The 24,008-nt window shown below is 35.4% G+C and overlaps 1 protein-coding gene across 5 annotated transcripts in view; it reads left to right on the top strand.

The window, feature by feature from the left end:
- The window catches only part of LOC123679835 (sodium-coupled monocarboxylate transporter 1), a 117,937-nt gene extending 111,727 nt beyond the window's left edge, over window positions 1-6,210 (top strand). For all 5 annotated transcript variants that reach the window (XM_045617353.1, XM_045617354.1, XM_045617356.1 and 2 more), the window contains one exon: window positions 5,115-6,210. In XM_045617353.1, the coding sequence (XP_045473309.1) occupies window positions 5,115-5,463 (349 nt within the window). In that variant the 3' untranslated portion in view covers window positions 5,464-6,210. The remainder of the gene's footprint in view (window positions 1-5,114) is intronic.
- The last annotated feature ends 17,798 nt before the right edge of the window (window positions 6,211-24,008 follow it).

The following is a 24,008-nucleotide window of genomic DNA, read 5'->3' on the forward strand; positions in this document are numbered from 1 at the left end:
TTCTGAACAAAAATTTCAAAGATGTGGGATGTGAGGCCATCAAGTCAAAGCGGCCAAATGAATATGCCTCCTTCAAGGTAACTATGCTAAGAAGTGAGAAAGAAAAGGCACTTGATGCAACCAATTGGCCTAATAATGCATCGGTCAGATATTTTTTCCACCGGAGAGTAGAAAACCAACCGATCTGCTCTCCGGGAGGCAGTACAGTGTTAGTCTCTTAGAACTAAATGTACAAGGGTTGCTCAATAAGTTCAACAATCTTGAGGTTCTGTTGGAAGATTTGGAGCCTCATATCATAAGTCTGGTAGAACATTGGTGTGATGAGACTGCACTGGAATCCGTGGCTGTTCCTGGTTTCGAGCTTGCTGCTTCGTATTGCCGTCCGAGCAGGATTCATGGTGGTTCGATGCTGCTTGTTCGGAGGGGTCTCCAGGCTGTAGATCTGGATCTTGGGAGATTTTCTGTGGAGATGCACTGCGAACTGTGTGCTTTGAGATTGAATACCGGTGCCTCTGTAGTGTGTGTAATTAGTGTCTACAGACCTCCTTCAGGTGATGTTGGGATATTTTTAGATATTTTGGGGCATGTTCTGCAGGTTTGTAGTAGTCTTAGCCCTGTAATATTTGTTTGTGGTGATTTTAATATAAATTATCTTGACGAATCTTGTAACCATAGGAAGATGCTATATGACTTAATTAGTATAAGGTGTGTGAATAAGTCTTTCCCGTTTTTTGTAAGAGATGGCGCCACCAATACTGTGCGAGTATTTAATGGTTACATATGTCATAATCAAAGCTTATTCATCTGTCAACAATTCCACACTAACACATTAGTTGAAATTTTTTCGCATCATAAATTTTTGAAATCGTGAAAATGTCGAAATTTGAGCCGAGTCGACGTCATTTGCGGGAAGTTTCACTTTATTGGTTCAATTTGAAGAAATCTGCTGCCGAGGCGCATCGGTTGCTTCAGGAAGCTTATGGAGAAGGTTGTGTCGATGATTCAAGTGTTCGCGGATGGTTTCGACGCTTCAAAAGTGGCGATTTCGACGTGGCAGACAAGGAGCGTTCCGGGCGGCCGCAAATCTTTGAAGATCAAGAATTGGCGACTTTGCTTGATGAAGATTCGTGTCAAACGCAAGAAGAACTTGCTGAAGCATTGGGAGTTGACCGAACAACCATTTCCAAGCGTTTGAAAGCCTTGGGAATGATCCAAAAGCAAGGAAATTGGGTGCCGTACGAACTGAAGCTGAGAGACGTCGAACGGCGTTTTTTCACTTGCGAACAGCTGCTTCAGCGACATAAAAGAAAGGGTTTTCTGCATCGTATCGTGACTGGCGATAAAAAGTGGATCCGTTACGATAATCAGAAGCGAAGAAAATCATGGGGACTACCCGGCCATGCATCATCATCGACGGCCAAGCCAAATATTCATGGCGCCAAGCTCATGCTCTGTATATGGTGGGACCAGCTAGGTGTGGTTTACTATGAGCTTCTGAAACCGAATGAAAGGATCACAGGCGAGGTCTATCGACGACAATTGATGCGTTTGAGCCGCGCACTGCGAGAAAAACGGCCACAATACTCCGACAGGCACGACAAAGTTATTTTGCAACATGACAATGCTCGCCCACATGTTGCACAGCCGGTGAAAACATACTTAGAAACGCTCAAATGGGAAGTCCTACCCCACCCGCCGTATAGTCCAGACATTGCTCCGTCTGATTACCATCTCTTCAGATCGATGACGCATGGCCTGGCTGACCAGCACTTCCATTCCTACGAGGAAGCCAAAAAATTGGTGGATGACTGGATAGAGGTCAAACCGGTCGAATTTTTTCGCAACGGGATTCGTATGTTGCCAGAAAGATGGGGAAAAGTTGTAGCTAGCGATGGCCAATACTTTCAATAATTCATTTGTAACCATTTTTTCACAATAAAGGCTCAAAATTTGAAAAAAAACGGGAAAGACTTATTCACACACCTGATAGTTTTAACTTGAAGGTAACTTGCCTGCAGCCGACTAGAATTTCTGTCGATGGTAGGGGTAATAGATCTGAATCTAAAATAGACTATATTTTGACCACTGTGGATGCAAGTGACTTCACGCCGACTGTTTTCGAGGGCAATATTGCCGATCATATGGCATTTTTGTTGAGGTGTACATTTCGCGGCGATCCACCTCCACCGGTCGCTTATGCATGTCGTAGAATAAGAGATATTTCGACGAGCAATTTGTTAAATTTGCAGTTCAATAGTGGTTCCGGGAACTTTGACGAAATCTATCTTATAAACGAGTTGGATGTTTGCTTTGATTCCTTCTCAAATATTGTGACTTGGCTTGTGGATAAATATTGTCCCATAAGATCAATCAGACGTGCGTCAAGTAATCTTTACCGTTGGATCACACCAGAAATTCGTCGAGCCAGTGTAAACTTAAAGTACTTGCATTGGGTCAGACTGAACATGCACACACAAGAAGCTGCGAACACCTACAAGAGAGCTAAGTCCGATTATAGTGCATTACTAAGACAAGCCAAGTACAGTTATAATACCAATCTCATTGAAGGTTTTAGTAATAAAAACAAAACGGTTTGGAATTTAGTTAAAACTATTACTGGACGCGAAAATTTGAGTTCAAAAAAAATTAATTTGAATGTCAATGACGTTACCATATCGGAACCGCAAGAAGTCGCAAATGCTTTTGGCACTTATTTTTCATCAGTGGTAGTTTCTACGCTCGATGAATATTTCGGACCCGTTCGGTCATTGTCTTGCACATCTAAGATGGTGTCAAACGGAACTTTTTTTTTCTATCCAGTTAGCGAGGAGGAAGTAATTTCGACAATTAAGAACTTAAATAATAAAAGTAGTACTGGACTGGATCACTTGTCTACGAGAGTAGTAAAAGCTATGAGCTCAGCTATCGCAAGACCACTTGCACATATCATGAATTTGTCAGTTGCTTCCGGTAGGTTCCCGACGAGGTTAAAGATCGCAGCTGTAACGCCAATTCACAAAAAGAATGCTATTGATGATATAACAAATTATAGACCGATTTCAGTACTGAGCGTGTTTTCTAAGATCATTGAAAGGATTGTTCATAACAGAATCATGAATTATTTAAATAAATTCGATATTATCTGTAAAAATCAACACGGTTTCAGAGTAGGACGATCTACTCAGACGGCAGCAGGTGAATTTGTCCAGTGTGTCTATGAACGTTTAGACGAGGGATTGTTTGTAGCGGGATTATTTTTTGACCTCGCGCGTGCTTTCGAGGGTCTTGGCCTTGGTTTTGTTCGGACCAAGTTGTATGATTTGGGCTTCCGGGGGGTCTTTTTAGACTGGATAATGTGTTATCTCTCAGGAAGATCATTTTATGTGAGAGTTGAGGGCACATCCTCAGAGAGATTTCCTGTTGATATTGGGGTTCCTCAGGGCTCCGTGTTGGGACCTCTCATTTTTTCACTTTTTATTAATGACTTACCTAAATACGTTGGGGCATCCTTTTTAGTATTGTTTGCTGATGACACGTCGATGGTAGTTACGGCACGGAGCGTTGAGGAGCTTACTGTTAATTGCGGCCTGATCATGCGTGACTTTTGTTCCTGGTGTCATTTGAATAATCTAATGGTGAATATATCCAAGACGGAATGCTTATTTTTCAAATGTAGTAATCGCTCGAATCATCCTCTGACCATTAAATATGATCATGAAACATTAACCTCAAAGTCCGTCACTAAATTTTTGGGTGTCTATGTCGATGGCGGACTCAGATGGAGCGATCATGTAGATAACCTCAGCAAAAAGTTGAGCAAATCATACTTTGCTATAAATAGGGTGAAAAATTCTCTTCCTTTGACATCCTTATTTAATGTTTATTACAGCCTGGTATACAGTAACATCAGTTATAACATTATTTTGTGGGGAAATTCGACAGATGCCGGCCGTATTTTCATTGCGCAAAAGCGCATTATTCGCATGATGCTCGGTCTGGGTCCGCTTGAGTCATGCAGACCCGCCTTCTTAAAATATAGAATTTTGCCTCTCCCTTGTATATTTATCTTGAGTTGTCTGATATACGTTAGAGATAACATTTCCCTGATGTCAAAATTTTCGGATCATCATAGTTATGGCACCAGGAATGATGATATGTTGTGCTTCCCTAGGCATAGAACTACCAAGTTCGAGAATTCTCCACTGTACCAGGGCATTAAGTTTTTTAATCACCTTCCCAAAAATGTTAAACGCCTGGACTCTCGAGGGTACAAAAAAACTGTTAAGTCAATGCTTTTGAAAAAATGTTTTTATAGTGTTGCTGAATTTCTGAATGACAAACTGTCCTGATGTCAAATTTCTTTCTTTTTTTGTATTTGTATTTATATTATCTGTATATTGTACTTTTATATATCTACATATTTATTTATTAGTGCCAGTATATGTCGCATTATATTGTATTTAATTGACTTATCTCATACATATTTTGTCCTAAGAGATTCAATAAATTATTTATTTATTTATTTATTTAGTGCTTATTTGTGAATACTGAGATAAATGTTTCTACTTATCGTAGAAACATTTGAAATTGCTACCGAATACGGCTAAGTATGTACTATTACTCATGTAGGTATCGTATAAAGAAAAGTCACTTTCAAATTTGTCTATAATACGACGAATAGTAATTCGAATAACCCAATAATGTAGCACAAAGATGACAACGATTTAACTTAACAATATACAAAAACAGTCAGTATATTATTGCACAGGATGTTTCAAAATTTGGGTTTAACAACAAACTTCTGATTAACCCTGTATAATGACTTATAAGGCAGTGTTTACAAAATATTGAATATTCAAGATGAAATTAATAATTTTATCTATAGTGTACTGAGAGAAATCTGATAATTGTGTCAAAAGTAAGAAAACTATGAGACTTTCAATTTTACTGAATATCAACTTGTTACGTTTTTTGTGGTCCATTGCCCATTGGCAATGGTCATCCTGAAATATCCTGGAATCCTGAAAACAAGAAACTTCTCTCAAAATATTACATGTTTCAATATTATTGCTACCATCTATTGCATAAAATCTGAAGTTCAATTTTATTTACAGAAACTCATTCTCCCAACTCTACTCCATGACCTACATGTACTACTCGTTCGTAGGATGTATCATCACAGTCCTAGTGGGATGGACCATCTCCTTCTTTACAGAAAGCAGTGATGATATTTACGACGAAACTCTAGTTCACCCTATCGCCCGTAAGATGGCGAGGATATTCCCCGGAAAGAAAAGGAGATATCTGGAGAAAACAAGAACACCTGATGTACCTAGTTCGATGAAGTCATCTGTTAGCAATCCAAATTTCGAAAAGAAGAACGGTTTGAATAGTACCAGTGTAAACAACGCCAACCATGAGGTACCCATGGAAACTCTTGAAGTTTACAAAACTAAGTTATGATCGCTACTTTTTAATGGACACTGAAAATTCATCAATAGTTTTAAATCTACTTCACATAAGATATTTATTACTGCTGTGATCTATTAGCTGTTAATTTTCAGTTTTTAAGGTGTTGAACTTAAGTCGTTTTCATAGTTACAATTTGATTGGGACCATTCAAATTCGAACAAAAAAAAAAGATTTTACTCGAACAAGTCGCCAATTTCTTAAAAGAATTCTCAGTTTTCATAATTATTTTAACTCATGTTCATTATTATTATACTTTATATGTAAGGTCCTATCAATGTACTTATTTTTATTCACTAATACTTAATGCAAAATTTTTTAACCTGAGAATACTCAAGGTTCATGTCCTGTTCTGTTTGTCTATTTTATCTCATTACTTATCTCATGTACTTCTGAAGCAGTTTTGCTGTATTTTTTTATGTATTTTAAAATTTTGAGAACGATACACATCGCTCTATATCGAGAATTTAATTTTGTTAAGAACTAACAATATAAATCAGTCAGAATACTTACCTACATGTGTACATATTAAAAATAAGGAAAGGATTGAATGACTATGGTTTTAATGAACTTTTGCATTCTATATATTCTCTGTTTAACGACACTAACAATGTTTATTTAAATATTATTTATCAGTTTTTGATTGAAAAATTGTGAGAGATCAAGTTACTCCATTTATATTAAATGTTTCAAATAGACGCTAGGTCGTCTTAAAAAAGAATAATTAGTTTTTCAGTACAATATGGTGTTTTATCATTCCCCTTCCTATCAATTTTTTATTGTTCAGATTCAATAATCAATAAAAATTATTTATTTAGGCGTACCCTTGAAGAGACATAAAAAAGTAATTCTGCCGTTGCCAATTCGCTAGTCCGCTATAATATTCTTGAAAAAATTCAATAAATATTTTTCAGTTACCTGCGTAGTAAATAGCTGAGATTCAATAAAATCAGTTCACAAAATCTTCTGAACTGATTGCATTTTGTTCCTACCAAGTAATATACTACCTATATGTATAGATTATTACGCATCTAAACACTGAACAAACAGATAACGTTATCGTTCTGCTTCCGTGCTTCTGTGATCTCTTTTGTGCCAAATATAAAATATTCGTTGGGAACATTGATTTTAGGCCATTTTCTGATGCCTGGTTTTCCGATATTTTTCTTGAATTTTTTCTGGCTCTGCTGATGCGATCAATGTGAAATTTTGCAGGTACATATTTTGAAATTATCATTTTATGTGTAACTGCAAATTTCATTTCGATGGAATCCGTAGTAATGAAATTATCAAGAAAAGAAAACCGTGGCATTCGAGATCCGAGCATATCATTCAAATATGAAGTTCTAGTTATTTCCGTTAGAGAGTTATCGTTTTTCTATTAATTTAAAAAATTCATATTTGATCAAGATGAAATAAGTATGTATCTACAGGGTGTCCCGTAAACCCACGTCAATTAAGCACTTGCTGATAGCTTAGGTCATGCCCGACCAGAATATCCAAATTTGATTTTAGTAAAAGTGTCTTAGTTTTCGGAATATTGACAGTTTTAAGGAAATCGTCAAAATCTATCAAAATCATCGTTCTGAGTGCCACAGATTCAAATATTGGTTTTTTGTGTTTCTTCTTCCGATCGAAAATTACAGACGGATCAGCCTACCCAACATTTTGAAAATATGTCATGCTTGCCATTCAAGCCAGTGGCATGAAATACTAACATTTAAGTCTACAATATTAACAATAAATTCTCCGAATAAAAGTCTAGTTATGGAAATTTCAGAAATAGTTCCCCTTTTATTAAAATTTTATTGTGTCAACCAGAAAATAAAATTATATCGAAAATTTTACTTTGAAAGACTAATTATTGGCATCACATGCCGAGTTAGCCTGATATAATATTTCATAGTAAAAATGATCAATTTGGATTACGAAATTTAAAAAATAAAAAAGTTGAAACCATCATTTTTTCTGTTGAAAGATCAGCTGTTGCTTTCAAACGTAAAAAACTTGAAGATTCATGTGCAACAATTTCCTTTCTTTTGGAGTAGTTTTTCCAAGAAGTTTGCTTACGTATAATAAGATTTTGATTAGTTTTGAGATGCAACACACATTGAAATAAAATAGAGTATTCTCTATTTTATTTCAATGTGTGTTGCATCTCAAAACTAATCAAAATATTATTAAATAGAATTCACTAAACCTACTCACCCATATTAGTGAGTGAAACTGTTAACGCAGTAAGTAAGATTGGAATTCGACAATTATATTATTGGCGACAAAGAATTAATTAGATATGATATGGTATTATTTATTTATTTCAAGATCCTAAAAAATTAGTGGAATTGATATCAGGGGTTTCTCCGGTTCAATTCGATTAGTTCGTAGCTTATACTTCAGTTCAGGATCTCACTAATTTTTACGCGATTGTTTATTATCAATTTGACATTTAGAGCCCATATGTAAATAATGATTGTGACGACGTAATTAGCATCAGATTGAGCCACTCGAGCCACTGGATGATGAATTCGTTGATTCAATTTTTGCACGATGAAATTATTGAGTTTTGTAACTCACGATGGATTTTGTTTCTTCTGTGCCCAGTGGTACGACATCGCAAGATAGGTATTCATTTGGAATAGATATTTCGATTTAAAGCTTTCGCATCACCTGATATGCCAATTTTGATTGCAAATCTGCTTGGTGATATATTTTCTTGAACAGTGCCAGTTTGAGAAAATGTGAAAGTTTATTTGATCTAGTACTGAACGTTTCAGTTTTCTGAATTCTGGTCGCTTCGGCTACTGATTTCGAGAAAAAAATTTGATTAATTCTCTCGAAATCTTCATAAAAATGATGATTAAATTATTCAAGTGTTGGTGCCAAGTTTCCTATTTGTGGCGATGATTTATAAATAATATTTGATGAACTTGTAAAATCTTAAAATTCATAACAAAAAAAAAAAATTTGGACTTCAAGAAAGGCTCTTTATCTAGAAAACAAAACATTTGGAGACTCTTTTTCATGGGAGTTTCTTCTGGAAATTATCCAAGGAATCTTTTATTTTTTATTGCTCTTTACATTTAGGTACATCCTGTATATAAAAAAATAAGATCTCAACTTTCGGAATCACACAATTGAGATGGGCTGATCCGAACAATTGAATACCCTCCCATCTCCAACAATTTTTTTGTTTTACTTCCTCATTCCATCAACGTGATGAAATACAAATTTGCACATCGCACCGTCCAAAGTAATCTTCCGCTCTTACTCCACCTTGCAGCTTGCTGATATTCATTTAAATAAGGCCATGAGTGAACCTCAAGGCACTAATTCAACACCAAACCGCGACTTCAATCCTGTGCGACACACCCGGCAAAACATCGAAGGTCGCCAACAGGCTGGAATTCATATTGTAGGTTGCTTCATTTCAGGAACGCAGTATCTGAAAAATGCAGTGCCGTTTTAGGAGTTTTCCTGGTTGAGAACTTGGAGGAAACAAGAGCGATAAAAAAGAGAAAAGACGTTAAGTTAGCACCTTTTTTCACTTGTTCAAAATTAGTATTCATTTAATATTTCGCGCTAGTTCTCCGAAAATATGACTATGTTTATCATTTTTTCACGAAGCCTATAATTTTCGAACTATTCCTCGCTTACCACTTGATTCAATTCAATATTGATAAAAGAAATAAGATAAAAACACTGGGCTATACGTTTCAAAATTTCAATAAAAATATATAATTTTCTCTTGATATGCATGTCTCGGGTTTCATCCCATTCTCAAAACTAGTATTCATGCATTCGACACTAAATTAGGTATATAGATAAACAGATAGATAACTGTTATTTATTGCGGGGCAGATAGCCATCGACCTTGGGTCCTTCATCAGCCTGTCCTTTCAGATACATTATTTTTGCATTTCTGGTAAAAAATATTTTATTTCGTGAAAATAAATATAAGCACTTTTTAATTCCACAGAAATTAAAAAGTGTTTATATTTATTTTCTCTAATTCTGTGGTTATTCCGTTCATTCTTCCACATCTTGTAGAACAAAATCGTGCGAGAATATATCAGAAACGCACAGTTTTCATGGTTATATTTTATTATTCTATGTTGGCTCTCCGAACTTTCCGCTACGGCTTTATCTGTCAATTCATCAAATTGCCTTAAAGAAATCAGTTCTGCCAACCAACATTTTTCAATGCAAAAATCACTAAATTATATTTATGGAAATATTTCATTAATTTCAATGAAAATGCAATGAATTAGAGAAAATAATGTATAATACTCGTACAGAAGGCTCATTCTACCACTCGTTCATTCCAAAACTCGCCACTTCGTGGCTCGTTTTTGAATTTTGAACTCGTGGAAGAATATCAATGCCTTCTGGACTTGTATTATAAATAACTATTCACTAATCAATATGAATTTCCATCAAGTAAGGACTGAACCCATTAAATAAATATTTTCATGTTAAATTCTAAATAAATTACATAAGGTCTGTATGGGATGTTTTCTCGAGGATCTGTGGTTGTTATCATCTTGGTAGAGGGGTGACAAATTTTCTTATTTTCCGAGTTCTACAACAAATCTGGTTAATAATTTATTTAGTCTGGATCTTTTTGGTTCAATCTTAGTGCTTGAATAGAGTAAGATTGGTGGATTGTGGAGTATATTATTTGGGTGCCTCATTCTTGTAATGGTTATAAGCACTGTTTTTTCTGCCATTTCTATATTTATCTATGCAATTATACCTAACCAGCAAAAACAATTTTTTTTTTAAATTTGTCAACTTAATCACTTTCAAGAGAGATACTTTTTCTCTAGGAAGATTCATCTTTGTTTTCGAAAAAGGCTGCAGCCTTTTTCTTCATTTTTATATTACCGAATCACTCATCCATTAAAGCCAAATATAAAGTCAGCATAATGAAGAGCATTATTTGATTATATTAAAACCACCTTTTGACTGTTGTTGTCGATGAAGTACAGTAACTTATCAAGCCATTGCTTTGTTTGCACAGTATTGGTTCTCATCAAAAGAATTATGTGCTATCAATGCATAAAACTCGTTTTAATCTATTTTTCAGACAACAACAAATGTGGCGTCAACTTCAATATCTCGATCCGGATTTAACTCTATATACCAAAAGTTTGAAAAAACATCGTTTGAAGCTAACGAGAAAAAAAAGTGTTATTTCACTAGCGGTGAAACGTTGCGCCTAGTTCCTCTTATTGAGTGACGTGTTTGTTTGACTCGATGATGACCTGAAAATTTGAAATTTTCAGAGTAGGTTCAGATCTCGAGTGATGTCCGACAGTTTGTTTCTTTGATAATTTCAAAACTACGGATTCGATCCAGATGAAAATTTGCAATAATTTCAAGGTTTTTTCAAAATTTCATTTCATTCAACGATAATCAAATAGAAGTGGAGAAGAATGTTTGGAAACAGATCCTAATGAGTTGGGATTTTGTGTGAAGTTATAAAATAACAATTTCAAGTTCGAAACAAAATTTCTTGTTAATCACTTAATCAGAACCATATAAATATTCATACAGAATGTAAAAAAGATACCCAATATTTCCGTAGTAACAGATCGAACCCATAGAGAATTCAGTTTCTATCGATATTCATGGCAAATTTCGACTGGATCTATCAATGATACACTCTTCACAATGAATCTGAATAAATACATTCTGTTACTATTTGGGAACTGATGTCTGACTCTCATTGATATAACTGATTGACCAAATTTCACTTATTGATGATTTCCGAGATTTTCGGAATCTGGAATTTCAAGTATCTACCATATTCCTTTCGATAGCTATTATGTACACGTCCGAACTGAATTAATTTTGACCTGAAATTCTTCATATTTGACTCTAATCAAGAAGAGGCTTCAACCTTGTCCATCATCAAGTTCACAGCCTATTTCAAAATGAAGACGAAGATGAGATATTAAACATTTAGAGGAGTTTTGGTGAAGCAAATTCGTGATCGTAAAACCTCTTAAGCTGAATAAAAATGAATGACACATTTAAGGTTTTTGAGAGAATTAATTTGGAGAAAACTGCAACTATAAAATAATCAAAAAAAATTCAACTTTTTTCAAGCTATAATGGAAAATTGGAAAATGGCGTAATATTAAAAGTTCTCATAAGTCGAAACTTCTATATTAATGGTGCTATTAACATGAAACAATAATATTCTACTCTCATTTTTTCAGAAAAATTTATTCGGGTGATCATTCACTCTTTATTGCTATTAGTTTCAAAATTATAATACAAACTAAGAATAACTGAATGAACCTACACTATTTCTTTTTTTTTCCTATAGAAACTCATCAATGCTCCCAAAATGCAATACGGTTTTTATAAGTTTTCCTGGTTGAAAACTGTGATAGAACAAGAGCGAAAAGTAAGAGGTGACAGCTGCATTGATTGATCTTTATGCAATTAGCTAGTCCGTCCTAGATGAAGGTTAGCTGTACGCATTTGCATATAGCCCACCTAATTCTGTTGATTAACTTCGATTAAAATTAAGATTTATTACATAGGGTGTGTCCGTGGCGGTCTATTTAGGCATAATGAATAGTTTCCTAGTTATTAAATAGGTTCTATGAAATATGATACGGATGCTATGCAATTGGATCGATCGGAATCTATGATCAGATCTGGAAGGTTGATGATTGAATAAAGAAATCTATACAGGTTTTGCCGATTTCAATTCTGGAATTTTTTCATATTTAATCATATACTACATTATGAGTTTTATGAAATCGATTCAGCTTCACAATAGTGCGTGCATAAATTTTACAGTGGGAGATAATTGAATGTAGGTACATCAATTTTATAAAATTTCATATTAGATTCATCAGACGATTTTCAAATATGAGGAATCTGCTGACATGAATTCAGAAGCTTTTGGAGCTCGTTTGTCCATACGCCAAACGTGTCCTTGAAGACCACTAGACCCAGTGCAAGGAACAATGCCACAATTGGCACATGAATGAACGCTCAACTTCATGTCGATGCTCTCCTCATTCGATTCTAATATTCTGCTATAATTTTTTGAGGTTCTGGAGACGATTTCAACACAATATTAAGCACGAACTTTGAAATACTAGGTGTACAGTGCATCCCATTTTGGGTGAGACTGCCAGGTTTCTCGCTTGTTATTTAAGATAGAGCCTTGCGGTTTTCACGTTCCTGCCCTACTTTTTCGTGAAACCCAAGTTGGTCTAATCAGATTTTGTTCAACTGTTTCCGTTCAAGAGATACAGGGCGATTTTGGAAATTGATACTTTTCGGACCCCTCCTTTATCTCCGAAGTTATTAGAAATAATGCTGAGGTGAGAACTACGTCTGAATCAGAATTTTGCGTAGAATCCAGTGGCATACTCAATTTTTTTTTTCGGGGTATGGTTTTGAAGATTCAACACAAACCTATATTTTTTTCAATGGAACACCCTATATATCATTACTTCGTTGAATTCGTTATTTTTTTCCCTTCAAATAATATATGATACTATATAGGTAGGATGATCAGAAATTCAAAAAAAACACTAAAACATCAAATAATGATGATTTTTTGTTAATGAGCAATGGATTTTCCATATGAAAAAAAGGATTAATTGGATAATTTTCATTTGTGATTTTTATTTATAGTAGAGTAAGCAAACAAATATAATACACTCATCACTAATATGAAAAACAAAACGTAGATACCTACCTAATAGCAATAAATGAATAATAAAAAAATTCATAAACATTTCATAATATCTTACAGATTAAACTGTTCAAATTGCTGTCCATTTTCTCTAATATATATAATATACTACAGTAAAAGACATAATAGTCTCGAAGAACTTCGTGCATCAACAGAGGCAGTTTTCCAGGATTTACAAAACCGCCCTTTTATAATATTAAATGCACTCAGGCGTATTGAAAAGTTTTGTCAATTATGTATTAGAGGAAAATGGACAGTAATTTGAACAGTTTAACCTGTAAGATATCATGCAATGTTTATGAATTTTTGTATTATTTATTTGTTGCTATTAGTTAGGTACCTACGTTTTGTTTTTCATGTTAGTGATGAGTGTATTATCTTTGTTTGCTTACTCTACTATTTATAAAAATCACAAATTTAAATTATCCAATTGAACTTTTTTTTCATATGGGAAATCCATTGCTCATTAACAAAAAATCATCATTATTTGATGTTTTAGTGTTTTTTTAACATTTCTGACCATTCTACCTATATAGTATCACACATCATTTCGTAGGGAAAAAAATAACGAATTCAACGAAGTAATGATATATAGGGTGTTCCATTAAAAAAAATATAGGTTTGTGTTGAATCTTCAAAACCATACCCCGAAAAAAAAAATTGAGTACGCCACTGGATTCTACGCAGAATTCTGATTCAGACGTAGTTTTTACCTCGGCATTATTTTTAATAATTTCGGAGATAGAGGAGGTGTCCGAAAAGTATTAATTTCCAAAATCGCCCTGTATCTCTTGAACGGAAACAGTTATGGAAAATCTGATTAGACCAACTTGAGTTTCACGAAAAAGTAGGACAGTAACGTGAAAACCGCAAGGCTCTATCTCTTGGGTGAGACTGGCAGTCTCACCCAAAATGGGATGCACTGTACAAGTTTGCTTCCGCCGTTTTGCAATAGATGACTGTAGCGGTTAGTGGTAGTCAAAAAAAAATAGATCGTAAATGTCATACAATAAGCTCAGGTATTTGTCATCATAACGCCATCGAAATATAAGTCGATTTGTGTCTGCATCATTAAGTTATTCTCGATTAAACATGCCAGCTTACGAGCCAAATTGTAGTAATTTGCAGGAGGTTTTAATTCTGTGCTTCAATATGGAGAAGTCTGCGGCTGAGGCTCATCGAATGCTCTCAAATACTTATGGTGATTGGTGAGGCTGCTATTATGTTAGATAGTCACTTGGACTTCCATCCTTTAGATGATAGAAAGAGCCCAAATAACAATATTACTTATAGTCCATCATCAATATCAAGACAACAATTAGGACGCTATTAGTGAAAGAACGTGCCTAGAGTTGTTTCAACGCTTCAAGAACGGTGATTTTCACGTCGAAGACTAGAAGTGGAAGAGGGAAAGTTTTCGAAAATGCAGAATTGGAAGCATTATTCTATCAAGACTCGTGTCAAACGCAACAAGAATTGACAGTATCATTGGGAGTGACGCAACAAGTAGCCATATCAAAACGCCTTAAAATCATGGAAATGATTCAGAAACAAGGAAACTGGGTGCCGTACGAGTTGAAGTCGAGAGATTTTGAACAGCTTGTGAACATCTACTTGTAAGGCAAAAACGAAGGGGATTTGTGCATTGTGACTGAAGACGAAAAATGGGTTTATTACAATAATCTCAAGTGCAGAAAATCATGGGGGTCTTCACGGTTCCAAGGTCCGGCTCAGTCTTTTGTGGAACCAGCTCTGCGTAGTGTATTATGAGTTATTAAAATCGACTGAAACAGTCACATGTGATCGTTATCGAAGGCAATTAATGCAGACAAACGGCCGCAATAAAACAAGAGACATGAATTTAATCAGGAATAATAATAACAGGCTGCAGGAAACGACGAAATCTGTAATGAATTTTTGAAGTATGGAGGAGAACGACTAGAAGACGAATTAGAAACATTATTTAATATACTACTGAAGACTGCAAGGACACCATCGGAATAGAAAACTAGTACAACTGCCCCAATATTTAAAAAAGGGGAGAAAAGCAATCCTGAAAACTATAGGGGTATAACCTTGCTGGGCTCAGTACAAAAATTATTTACCAAGATTATTTTGGGAGAACTGCAACAGTATCTGAACATCAATGAAGAACAGCAGGCATTCCGTGAAAATCGGTCAACAACGGACGCTATATTTATAATTCGTCAGATAGTCGAGAAAGCTATCGAATTCAATACGCCGGTGTTTATGTGCTTCGTGGATCTAAAAAAGGCATTCGATCGCGTTAGGCTGAAAGACGTGATAGCAATTCTGCAGTTGAATAACACACCAAAACAATTAACCAAGCTGATCGAAGATCTATACACGAACACGAAAACGAGAGTTCAAACAACATCAGGTGTAACGAGGGAAATTAAAACACCAAATGGTATCCGCCAAGGAGAGTCCCTAAGTCCAATGATTTTCAACCTAGTTATGGACAAGTTCATCGACAGAGTTAAAAACATGAAGGGTTATACTATGGGTGGCGACAATATTACAATTTTATGTTACGCGGGCGATGCGGAAAAAACAAAATCTTTGGTGATACCGAAAGATCCCATTAGGTGTAAGTTGGTGGTGAACGATAGAATCATAGAGCAGGTAATAACTATAAAGAAATCAGACAACAGGTTATGAAGGGAGCACGCATATCTGGATATCAGAGAGACGTAACATGGAAAAATAAATACCTCAGGACATAGAGTAAAGTTGAGATCTATAAAACGATGGTAAGGCCCGTATTGACGTACGCTGCGGAGACACGAGCTGACACGAGTAGGACTAAACAACTATTACGTACGGCCGAAATGACGTCACTGAGAAATATAGTTGGAAAAACCAGAAGATATCGCATAAGGAACTCGGCGATAAGGGAAGAATGTGGAGTGGTAGACATCGGGAAATTCGTCAGGAAGAGACGCAGAGAATGATCATGTTGGTAGAGCGGACTATGAAAGACTTATAAAGATAGCACGAGATCGAAAACCCACTGGAAGGAGAGACGTAGGAAGACCAAGAAAAAGGTGGCTGGAGAGCTGGGTATCCACCTCGGTAGAGACACCGTGAAGAAGAACAGGTTACGACCTGAATAAAAGAGGAAGAAGAAGAAGAATAATAACATAAAGTTTTATTACAGTATGACAAACGACCGCAATAAAAAAGAGACATAAATATAATAAGGAATGATAATAAGATAAAGTGATTTTAAGCATGGCAATGCTCGACCCCATGTTGCAAAAACGGTCAAGACATACTTGGAAACGTTGAAATGGGAAGTCCTTACCCACCCGCCGTATTCTCCAGACGTTGCTCCCTCGAACTATCACTTGTTTCGATCAATGGCACACCGCCTTGCTGTTTGGCACTTCCGGTCTTATGAAGAAATAAACAATTGGATCGATTCGTGGATCGCTTCAGAAAATGACCAATTTTTTCAACGCGGGTTTCATACGCTGCCCAAAGGATAGGATAAAATGTGGCCAGTCATATATGATACTTTGAATCAAAAATGTATAACCAGCTTTTCACAATAAAGCCTCGAATTTCGGAAAAAAATGGCGGAAACAAAATTGTAGTTATTCTATACATACCTATTCATACGCAAAACTTTAAGTCGGTCGTAACTGTTGAAAAATTAGGTTTTTCACGATATTCTGCTCGATTTTTCTATTGTTTGGGATTATATGATCAGCTTGAAATATTGTACAAATCTCGAAACTCTCATTTTATATCAACTGCCAAAATCTCAATTCCGTCGGTTTCGAGGTGGTAACAGAAATATTGGAACAATTTTTCGAAATTTGTTTAATTTTCTGTGGTTCTTATAGAACGATGAACATAAAATTTGGCACGAAGCATAAAATTGACATTCCACATCCAAATGGGATAATTCAGCGAATTCAATATTCCAATATTCATCTACAAAAGAATAATTATGTTATTACAAATATTTGAAGAAACTGCAATACAATGCTCCTAATATCCGATTGAATTCTTGTGATATTCGGCAATAAAATAGAAAAATTGTAATCAAGCCAAAATCAGCAAGAAGTCATGACTTACGAAATTGGTTGACAGTTTGACCCATTTCTCAGAACTATTGATGTCCACCATACAACATATGTAATAAATTGGAGTAAGTATTCAATTTAACACTCGATTAAGTTTGAGATATTTCGAGTTCTCTGTATTATAACTATAGTAATAGTAATAGTAATGTCCACAGAATTTTGATATGTTTAACAGTGTTTCTGAACTGTCATCTTCAAAAACTTATCCACAAATCCTTGATTCCACTGAGATTCCAAGTGAGATTTCTATAGGAACTATTTTTTTAAAACGTATCTGAGTAATCCCAAGATAGAAGGCCCAATATCTTCAGTTACTATCCCTTATCTTTTTTGATGTGCATGATCTACATAGTTCAGATGGGAGAAGGGTTGAAATAACCTACCACATCCTGGAGTGAAAAATTCAAATGGAGTTCTAACTCCATAAACTTTTTACCTTATCTAAAAAAAAATTATGTTGATTTCTCTTTACAAAATAACCTCGAAATCGAACACAGAGGGTGTTTTTTAATTAGGGATACAAACGAAGAGAGGTTATTACTTGGGTCGATTCATTTTCGAGAAACAAGATGTTTATGTTTGGATATTTCCAAAATATCAATCTCATCTCTGGAACAATGTTCCTCTATTCCCTTCTGAACTTTTTTGGTAGGTTGAAAATATGAAGTCAGAAATTTTGTTTCATTTTTAAACTCCATGATTCTCCGCAAGTTTTCGTATGTATTTAATATTTTTCTCGGCAAGACTGGATTTAATCATGAAATAATGAGAAATTTATATTATTGGAATGTTTTGTTCTCGGGCTTCAAACGCACCTCGAAAAAAATTACGCATTTTATTCCCTTGGTTTATATTCTACTATACTGTACAGTTACCGGACCTCGCCCATCCTTATTCTTCTTCTCATAAAAACAGATCAAGCAAAGAACTAATTTCCACATGAGATAAAAAGACGTATTGATTATCTAAAGGATTTTTCAAGTCGAAATTAAATGCAGGTTTCTTGTCAATCCTGTTGCTTCACGCTATTTCTTGTGGGATATCTTGGATCCACTTAGCGTCAACGTGGTCCATAATTCTATGTAATGGTAAGCCTCCGCACTTTTTTGCATAATTGTATGAATTGCAATATCTTCCTTGTGTAATAAATTATTGGAGATATGGAACGCATATTTGAAACGCTTGACAATCTCACCACATCACGTATTTATCTAGAAATCAAACCGCATGTATTCGATTATTTTTTCGAAGGTCTATATTCTGTTCCTTAAATTTTGTCGAAATTATTAATGAACACGTGGTTTTGAAACTTTCTAAGCAATCCACATTTTCAACTGAATTTTATCAGAAAGAAAATATTCAAAAATATCAAAATTGGGAATATATTCGATGCTAGAGCATACCACGTTACCAGTGGCGGCTGGTGACAGTATGTGATGGTGGGGCAAATCAGAAAAAATATTATTTTTGTATAATACATAGATATTTTGAGTTTATCTAGTGAACTTCACTTTGTCAATTCCATAATGATCTTTATAAAAAAATGACATTACTAATAATCGATGATACTATGATGAAAATCCTGAAAGGGTTGAGAAAAGAAATTAACCTGTTGAATTGAACTGCACGCTAAGTCCTAACCCTGCAAATTGAACTTCATGATATCTCAAGGACGTGAAAACATCGAATCTATTTTAGAATTTCTTCTTCAGTTTTTTATTCATAACAAAAGCAACCGAATAAATTAATTCATTTTGTATGGTTTTAGATGTGCCTAAAAAACTGATCTACTGTAAATATCATTGCAAATGCATGGCCAACAAAATAATTTATTCAAAGATATACTGCCAGTAGGCCAGTCGTACTTTTTGTACCATGTATTTTGAAACCTTCGATTCGATTTTCCCTTGTTGGATAAAAACGTTTCGTATATTGATAAAACACTGTTTTCCAATAGAAAAAAATACCGTGAAAGCAAAGAAATAGCTTGGTGGGTGTTAGATTCCATCTCCAACAATGGTTAAAATATTAGTTGTACAACTTTGCTTCTGGCGTTTTGCAATAGATGGCTGTAGTAGTGTAGTGGTAAGTGGTAGTCGAAATAGATCGTAGATATCATACAATCAGCTTAAGTATTTGTGAACATAACGCCATAGAAGTATAAAACGATTCAAGTCTGCATTTTAATATTCTGCTTTCTGGATAAGGGTACGGCTGAGGCTCATCGAATGCTCTCAAATACAGATGGTGAGGCCGCTATAAGTGAAAAAACGTGCCAAGAGTGGTTTCTACGCTTCAAGAACGGTGATTTTGACGTCGATGACCAGCATGGTGGAAGAGAGAAGGTTTTAGAAGATGCAGAATTGGAGGCATTACTTGATCATTGGGAGTGACGTAACAAGCCATTTCAAAACGTCTGAAAGTCATGGAAATGATTCAGAAACAAGGAAATTGGGTGCCGTAAGAGTTGAAGCCAAGAGATGTTGAACGGCGTTTCTTTGCTTGTTGGCAGCTGCTTGCACGGAAAGACGAAAAAGATTTCTGCATCGCATTGTGACTGGAGACGAAAAATGGGTTCATTACGATAATCCCAAGCGCAGAAAATTCTATGTCCATGATTTTCATCCCGGCCATGCTTCCACGTCGACGGCCAAACCATATATTCACGATTCCAAGGTCATGGTCATGCTCATATTTGGTGGGACCAGCTCGACGTAGTGTATTATGAGTTGTTAAAACCGACTGAAACAATCACAGTCGATCGTTTTCGAACGCAATTAATACATTTGAGCCGAGCATTGAAGACAAATGGCCGCAATACAATGAGAGACAGTATAAAGTGATTTTAAAGCATAACAATGCTCAACCCCATGTTGTGAAAGTGGTCAGACATACTTGAAAACTTCGAAATGGGAAGTCCTTCCCACTAACTCGGGCTATGACTTGTTTCGATCAATGGCACACGTCCTGGCTGACCAGCACTTCCGGTCTTATGAATTTGGGAAAACTTCCCCAATAATGAGATCATTTTGACCCCTATCCAATAATACGATAATATGCGCTTGAATAAGATAATTTTGGAACTATGGAATTTGTAATTTTCATCAGAATAATATTAAAAGAAGAAGAAATGTAAAAGATTACATTCGCTTTCACCAAGACATTGCTCCTTGTCACAAATCGATGGAAGTCAAGGTCAAATTGAACGAATTGCGCTTCCAACTGCCTGACCATCCTGCTCATTCTTCAGATCTGGATTTTTGCAGAAGATGCTCCAGTCAAAAAATTTGGCTCTCATAAAGAAGTGATTGCCGATGTTGAAGCCTATTCCGAAAGCAACGACCAGTTTCATTACACGGAAGGCATTGGAATGTTAGAGGAGCGTGGGAGAATATGTATCACTTTTGAATGTTGACGAATAAATTTTCAAGAAAAAAATGTGTTTTTACTGGTTAATATCGGGACATATTGAGTTGAATGTTAATTTTATATTCTTAATTTTTCTAATCTCAATCAATTTTTGAGTGATTTCACTGTTCGTTTTTGAGAGTTCGTTACATGAACATTCGAAAATTACAGGTATCGAAAGGGTAGAGCGAATCATTCAGGGTACGACCCCTCGAAAACATCGATACCACACTCACATCAATAACTTTATTTCACGGAAAATGGAATTTTGGGGTTTTTACCAAAATTTAAAAAAATTAATATATTTAAACTATTACGTGCCCACTGTGTAGTTATCGGCCTGAAAGTACCATAGGCGTTTAGAAGGTCACTGTCACCATTGATGTAAATATTATTCTCGAATGCAATTGCATTTTAACTCGATCATATCCAAGTCACTCTATTCAATCTAATCTCCATTGGCATTACGAATTACAATAATTGGAAGGATCCTTCCAGTAGGAAACTATTAAATTCGCTGAAGATAACGAATGTGAAAAATCTAACCCAGATAAACTACTTTTCATTGTTAGAAAGCACGATTTAATTCTAGTGACGTAAGAACCTACTGAGAATACTAACCATAAATATAAAAAATATTTCATGCATTTCTCACGTCTACTACGCAGGTAACGCTCCAGTGATTATAATATAGAAATAAGTTCTTATCAAATGGAATACCAACTGTTAACACATATTAGGCTACGTGAAAATGAAGGCTGTTTGTAGTCACAGAAATTTTTCAATCAATATCCCATTCTGACATAATCAGCTTGGATAATAAGAACTAAGAAGTGATAACATGCTTTATATATAAGGAAACAATTAAGAAGGAGGTCAAGAGCTTGTTGAGCAAACAATTATGAGGGTTCAGTTTTATTCTGTGAAGTCCCACATTTCATTATTATTATTTTCAGTTTTTTGAAAAACGTGCGTTGATATTGAGTTCAAACAAATACAAGCATTTTCGATAAGCTGAAATGTTTCCAATTCGTTCAAAATATACTGACTATTAATTCTAGAAAATTATTCAAATGTGCTATATGACTTTGTTATAAAAGCTGAAATTGGTATATGACCATCTACGGACCAAATTTAATACGCATAAGCTTTCAACAACGCTGTAGTGGTAAAGTAAGTAGTAACATAGACCTTGAAATCCTGGTCCGGGTACAAAAGAAATGGTGTGCACCCAAAACACAAGTCCAACTATTTATATTAGTCAACTTTATGGGTTTGTAACTAATTATCTGTTTTCAAAACAAGTAGTCGATGTGACAAAATATGAATATTTCTTTAATTTCAGGTCACAGCTACTATTAGAAAGAGGTGTTCATATCATAACTTCCCATGAAACACTCACTACCAAATGCAATCACTAATCTTATCAGATGCACCAGATACGCCAAGTATAATAGACAGTTTGCTATAATGAGAGATAGCAATCTGAAGAAGGTGAGAACTCTGATAGATGAACAATCAGGAAAATCAAATCACAGGATATAAATTTCGTTTATCTTTATGAATTTATATATAATTCATAGTAGCCTCTAGGGTCGCAGATTGATTATTTTCAGTAGATATTGAGTAGAGTTGAGTTTTCTCAACCCTTCGAAATTGTATGTGTGAAAAGTGTATACTACCAACCCACTGCAAAATATGAAGTGCGAAGCATTTTGAAAATTAGTTATTTTAGGCAAAACATGTCCAGACAAAAAATACTAGAGAGACTACTCACTAGGTTATCCGAGGAGCCAATAAAAATCAAGACATGCCATTTGAAAAAATGGACTTATTGATATTTTTTAAAGATCATTTTATTTATCGATGGTTTATTGATCACCCTGTATGACCAGCAGATGTTTAAGCAGAGATTCAGAATTTTTATTATGAACTAATTCTTTGTGGTTACGAAAACGGAAAAAAGGGCGATCCAATATTCACGAAAATAGGAAAAGTCTGAAATTTTCCAAGTCTGTATCTGATTTACTCAATTTCAGAAATATTGAAGGAAAGCGATGGGAAAAGGTGACAAAACTTCAAAATTTGAAATTATTCGGTCGATTAGTTGAAGAGTTATTGAACTGTGAAATTTCACTCATGAGATGAACATCACCCTGCATATCCCAAACGAAGGCACTCGGACGATTGAAACATTTGAAACCTCTTGATACGAGTCCTCCTTGAATACCATGGTATCCGTTTGTTGCATTCTTCCCGGGACACCCTGTATAACTAAATATTCTGTGAACCCTTATTTTCTGAATATATGCAATAGCTATCATGTCAACTTGATATGGAATAATTGTGAAATATATGTTGTTTCTTCTTCTTTATGTGCCGTCTCCTTTAAGAAGGTTGGCTATCATCATGGCGATTTTTACCCTTGAAGTTGCGGATCTGAACAATTCAACAGAGCTACTGTTGTACCACTGCCTTAGGTTGTTCAACCAGGAGATGCGTCTTCTTCCTATACTTCTTTTACCCTGTATTTTTCCCTGTATAATGGTTTGCAACAGCGTATACCTCTCCCCTCTCATCACGTGGCCCAGATACTGCAATTTTCTGATCTTGACTGTGTCGACTATTTCCTTCTCCTTTCCCATTCTTCTCAACACCTCCTTGTTCGTTGTTCTGCTCACCCAGCTTATTCTGAGGATTCTTCGATATGTCCACATCTCGAATGCTTCCAGCTTATCGGTGTCGCATTTCTTAAGCGTCCAGGCCTCCATCCCATATAGCAGTACTGGAAATACGTAGCATTTAAGCATTCTGATTTTAAGATGTAGACTGAGATCTGTTCTGGTTAATGCATTCCTCATTTTATTGAACACTGTTTTAGCCATTCCGATCCTTGATCTTATTTCCTGTGAACAATCATTATTGTTATTCACAATTGTTCCCAAGTACTTGTATTTGCAGACTTTTTCCACTGGCTCTCCTTTGATCCATAATGTTTCTCGCTGTTGTTGGTGTTTTGCGATCGTCATGAATTTAGTCTTCTTGGTGTTAAGTGTGAGCCCCCTTTCTTCACTGATCTGTACTACTAGATCTATTAGCCTTTGTAGTTCTTCCAGGGTTTCTGCTATTAGTACTGTGTCATCCGCGTATCTGATGTTGTTTATAACCTTCCCATTAACTTTCACTCCTGTTGTTTTTTGATTTTCCAGTGCTTCTTGTACTATATCTTCTGAATACAAATTGAAGAGTAACGGCGAGAGCACGCATCCTTGTCTTTCTCCGCGTTTTAT

Source organism: Harmonia axyridis, chromosome 5, assembly GCF_914767665.1.
Source record: "Harmonia axyridis chromosome 5, icHarAxyr1.1, whole genome shotgun sequence".
NCBI lineage: Eukaryota > Metazoa > Arthropoda > Insecta > Coleoptera > Coccinellidae > Harmonia > Harmonia axyridis.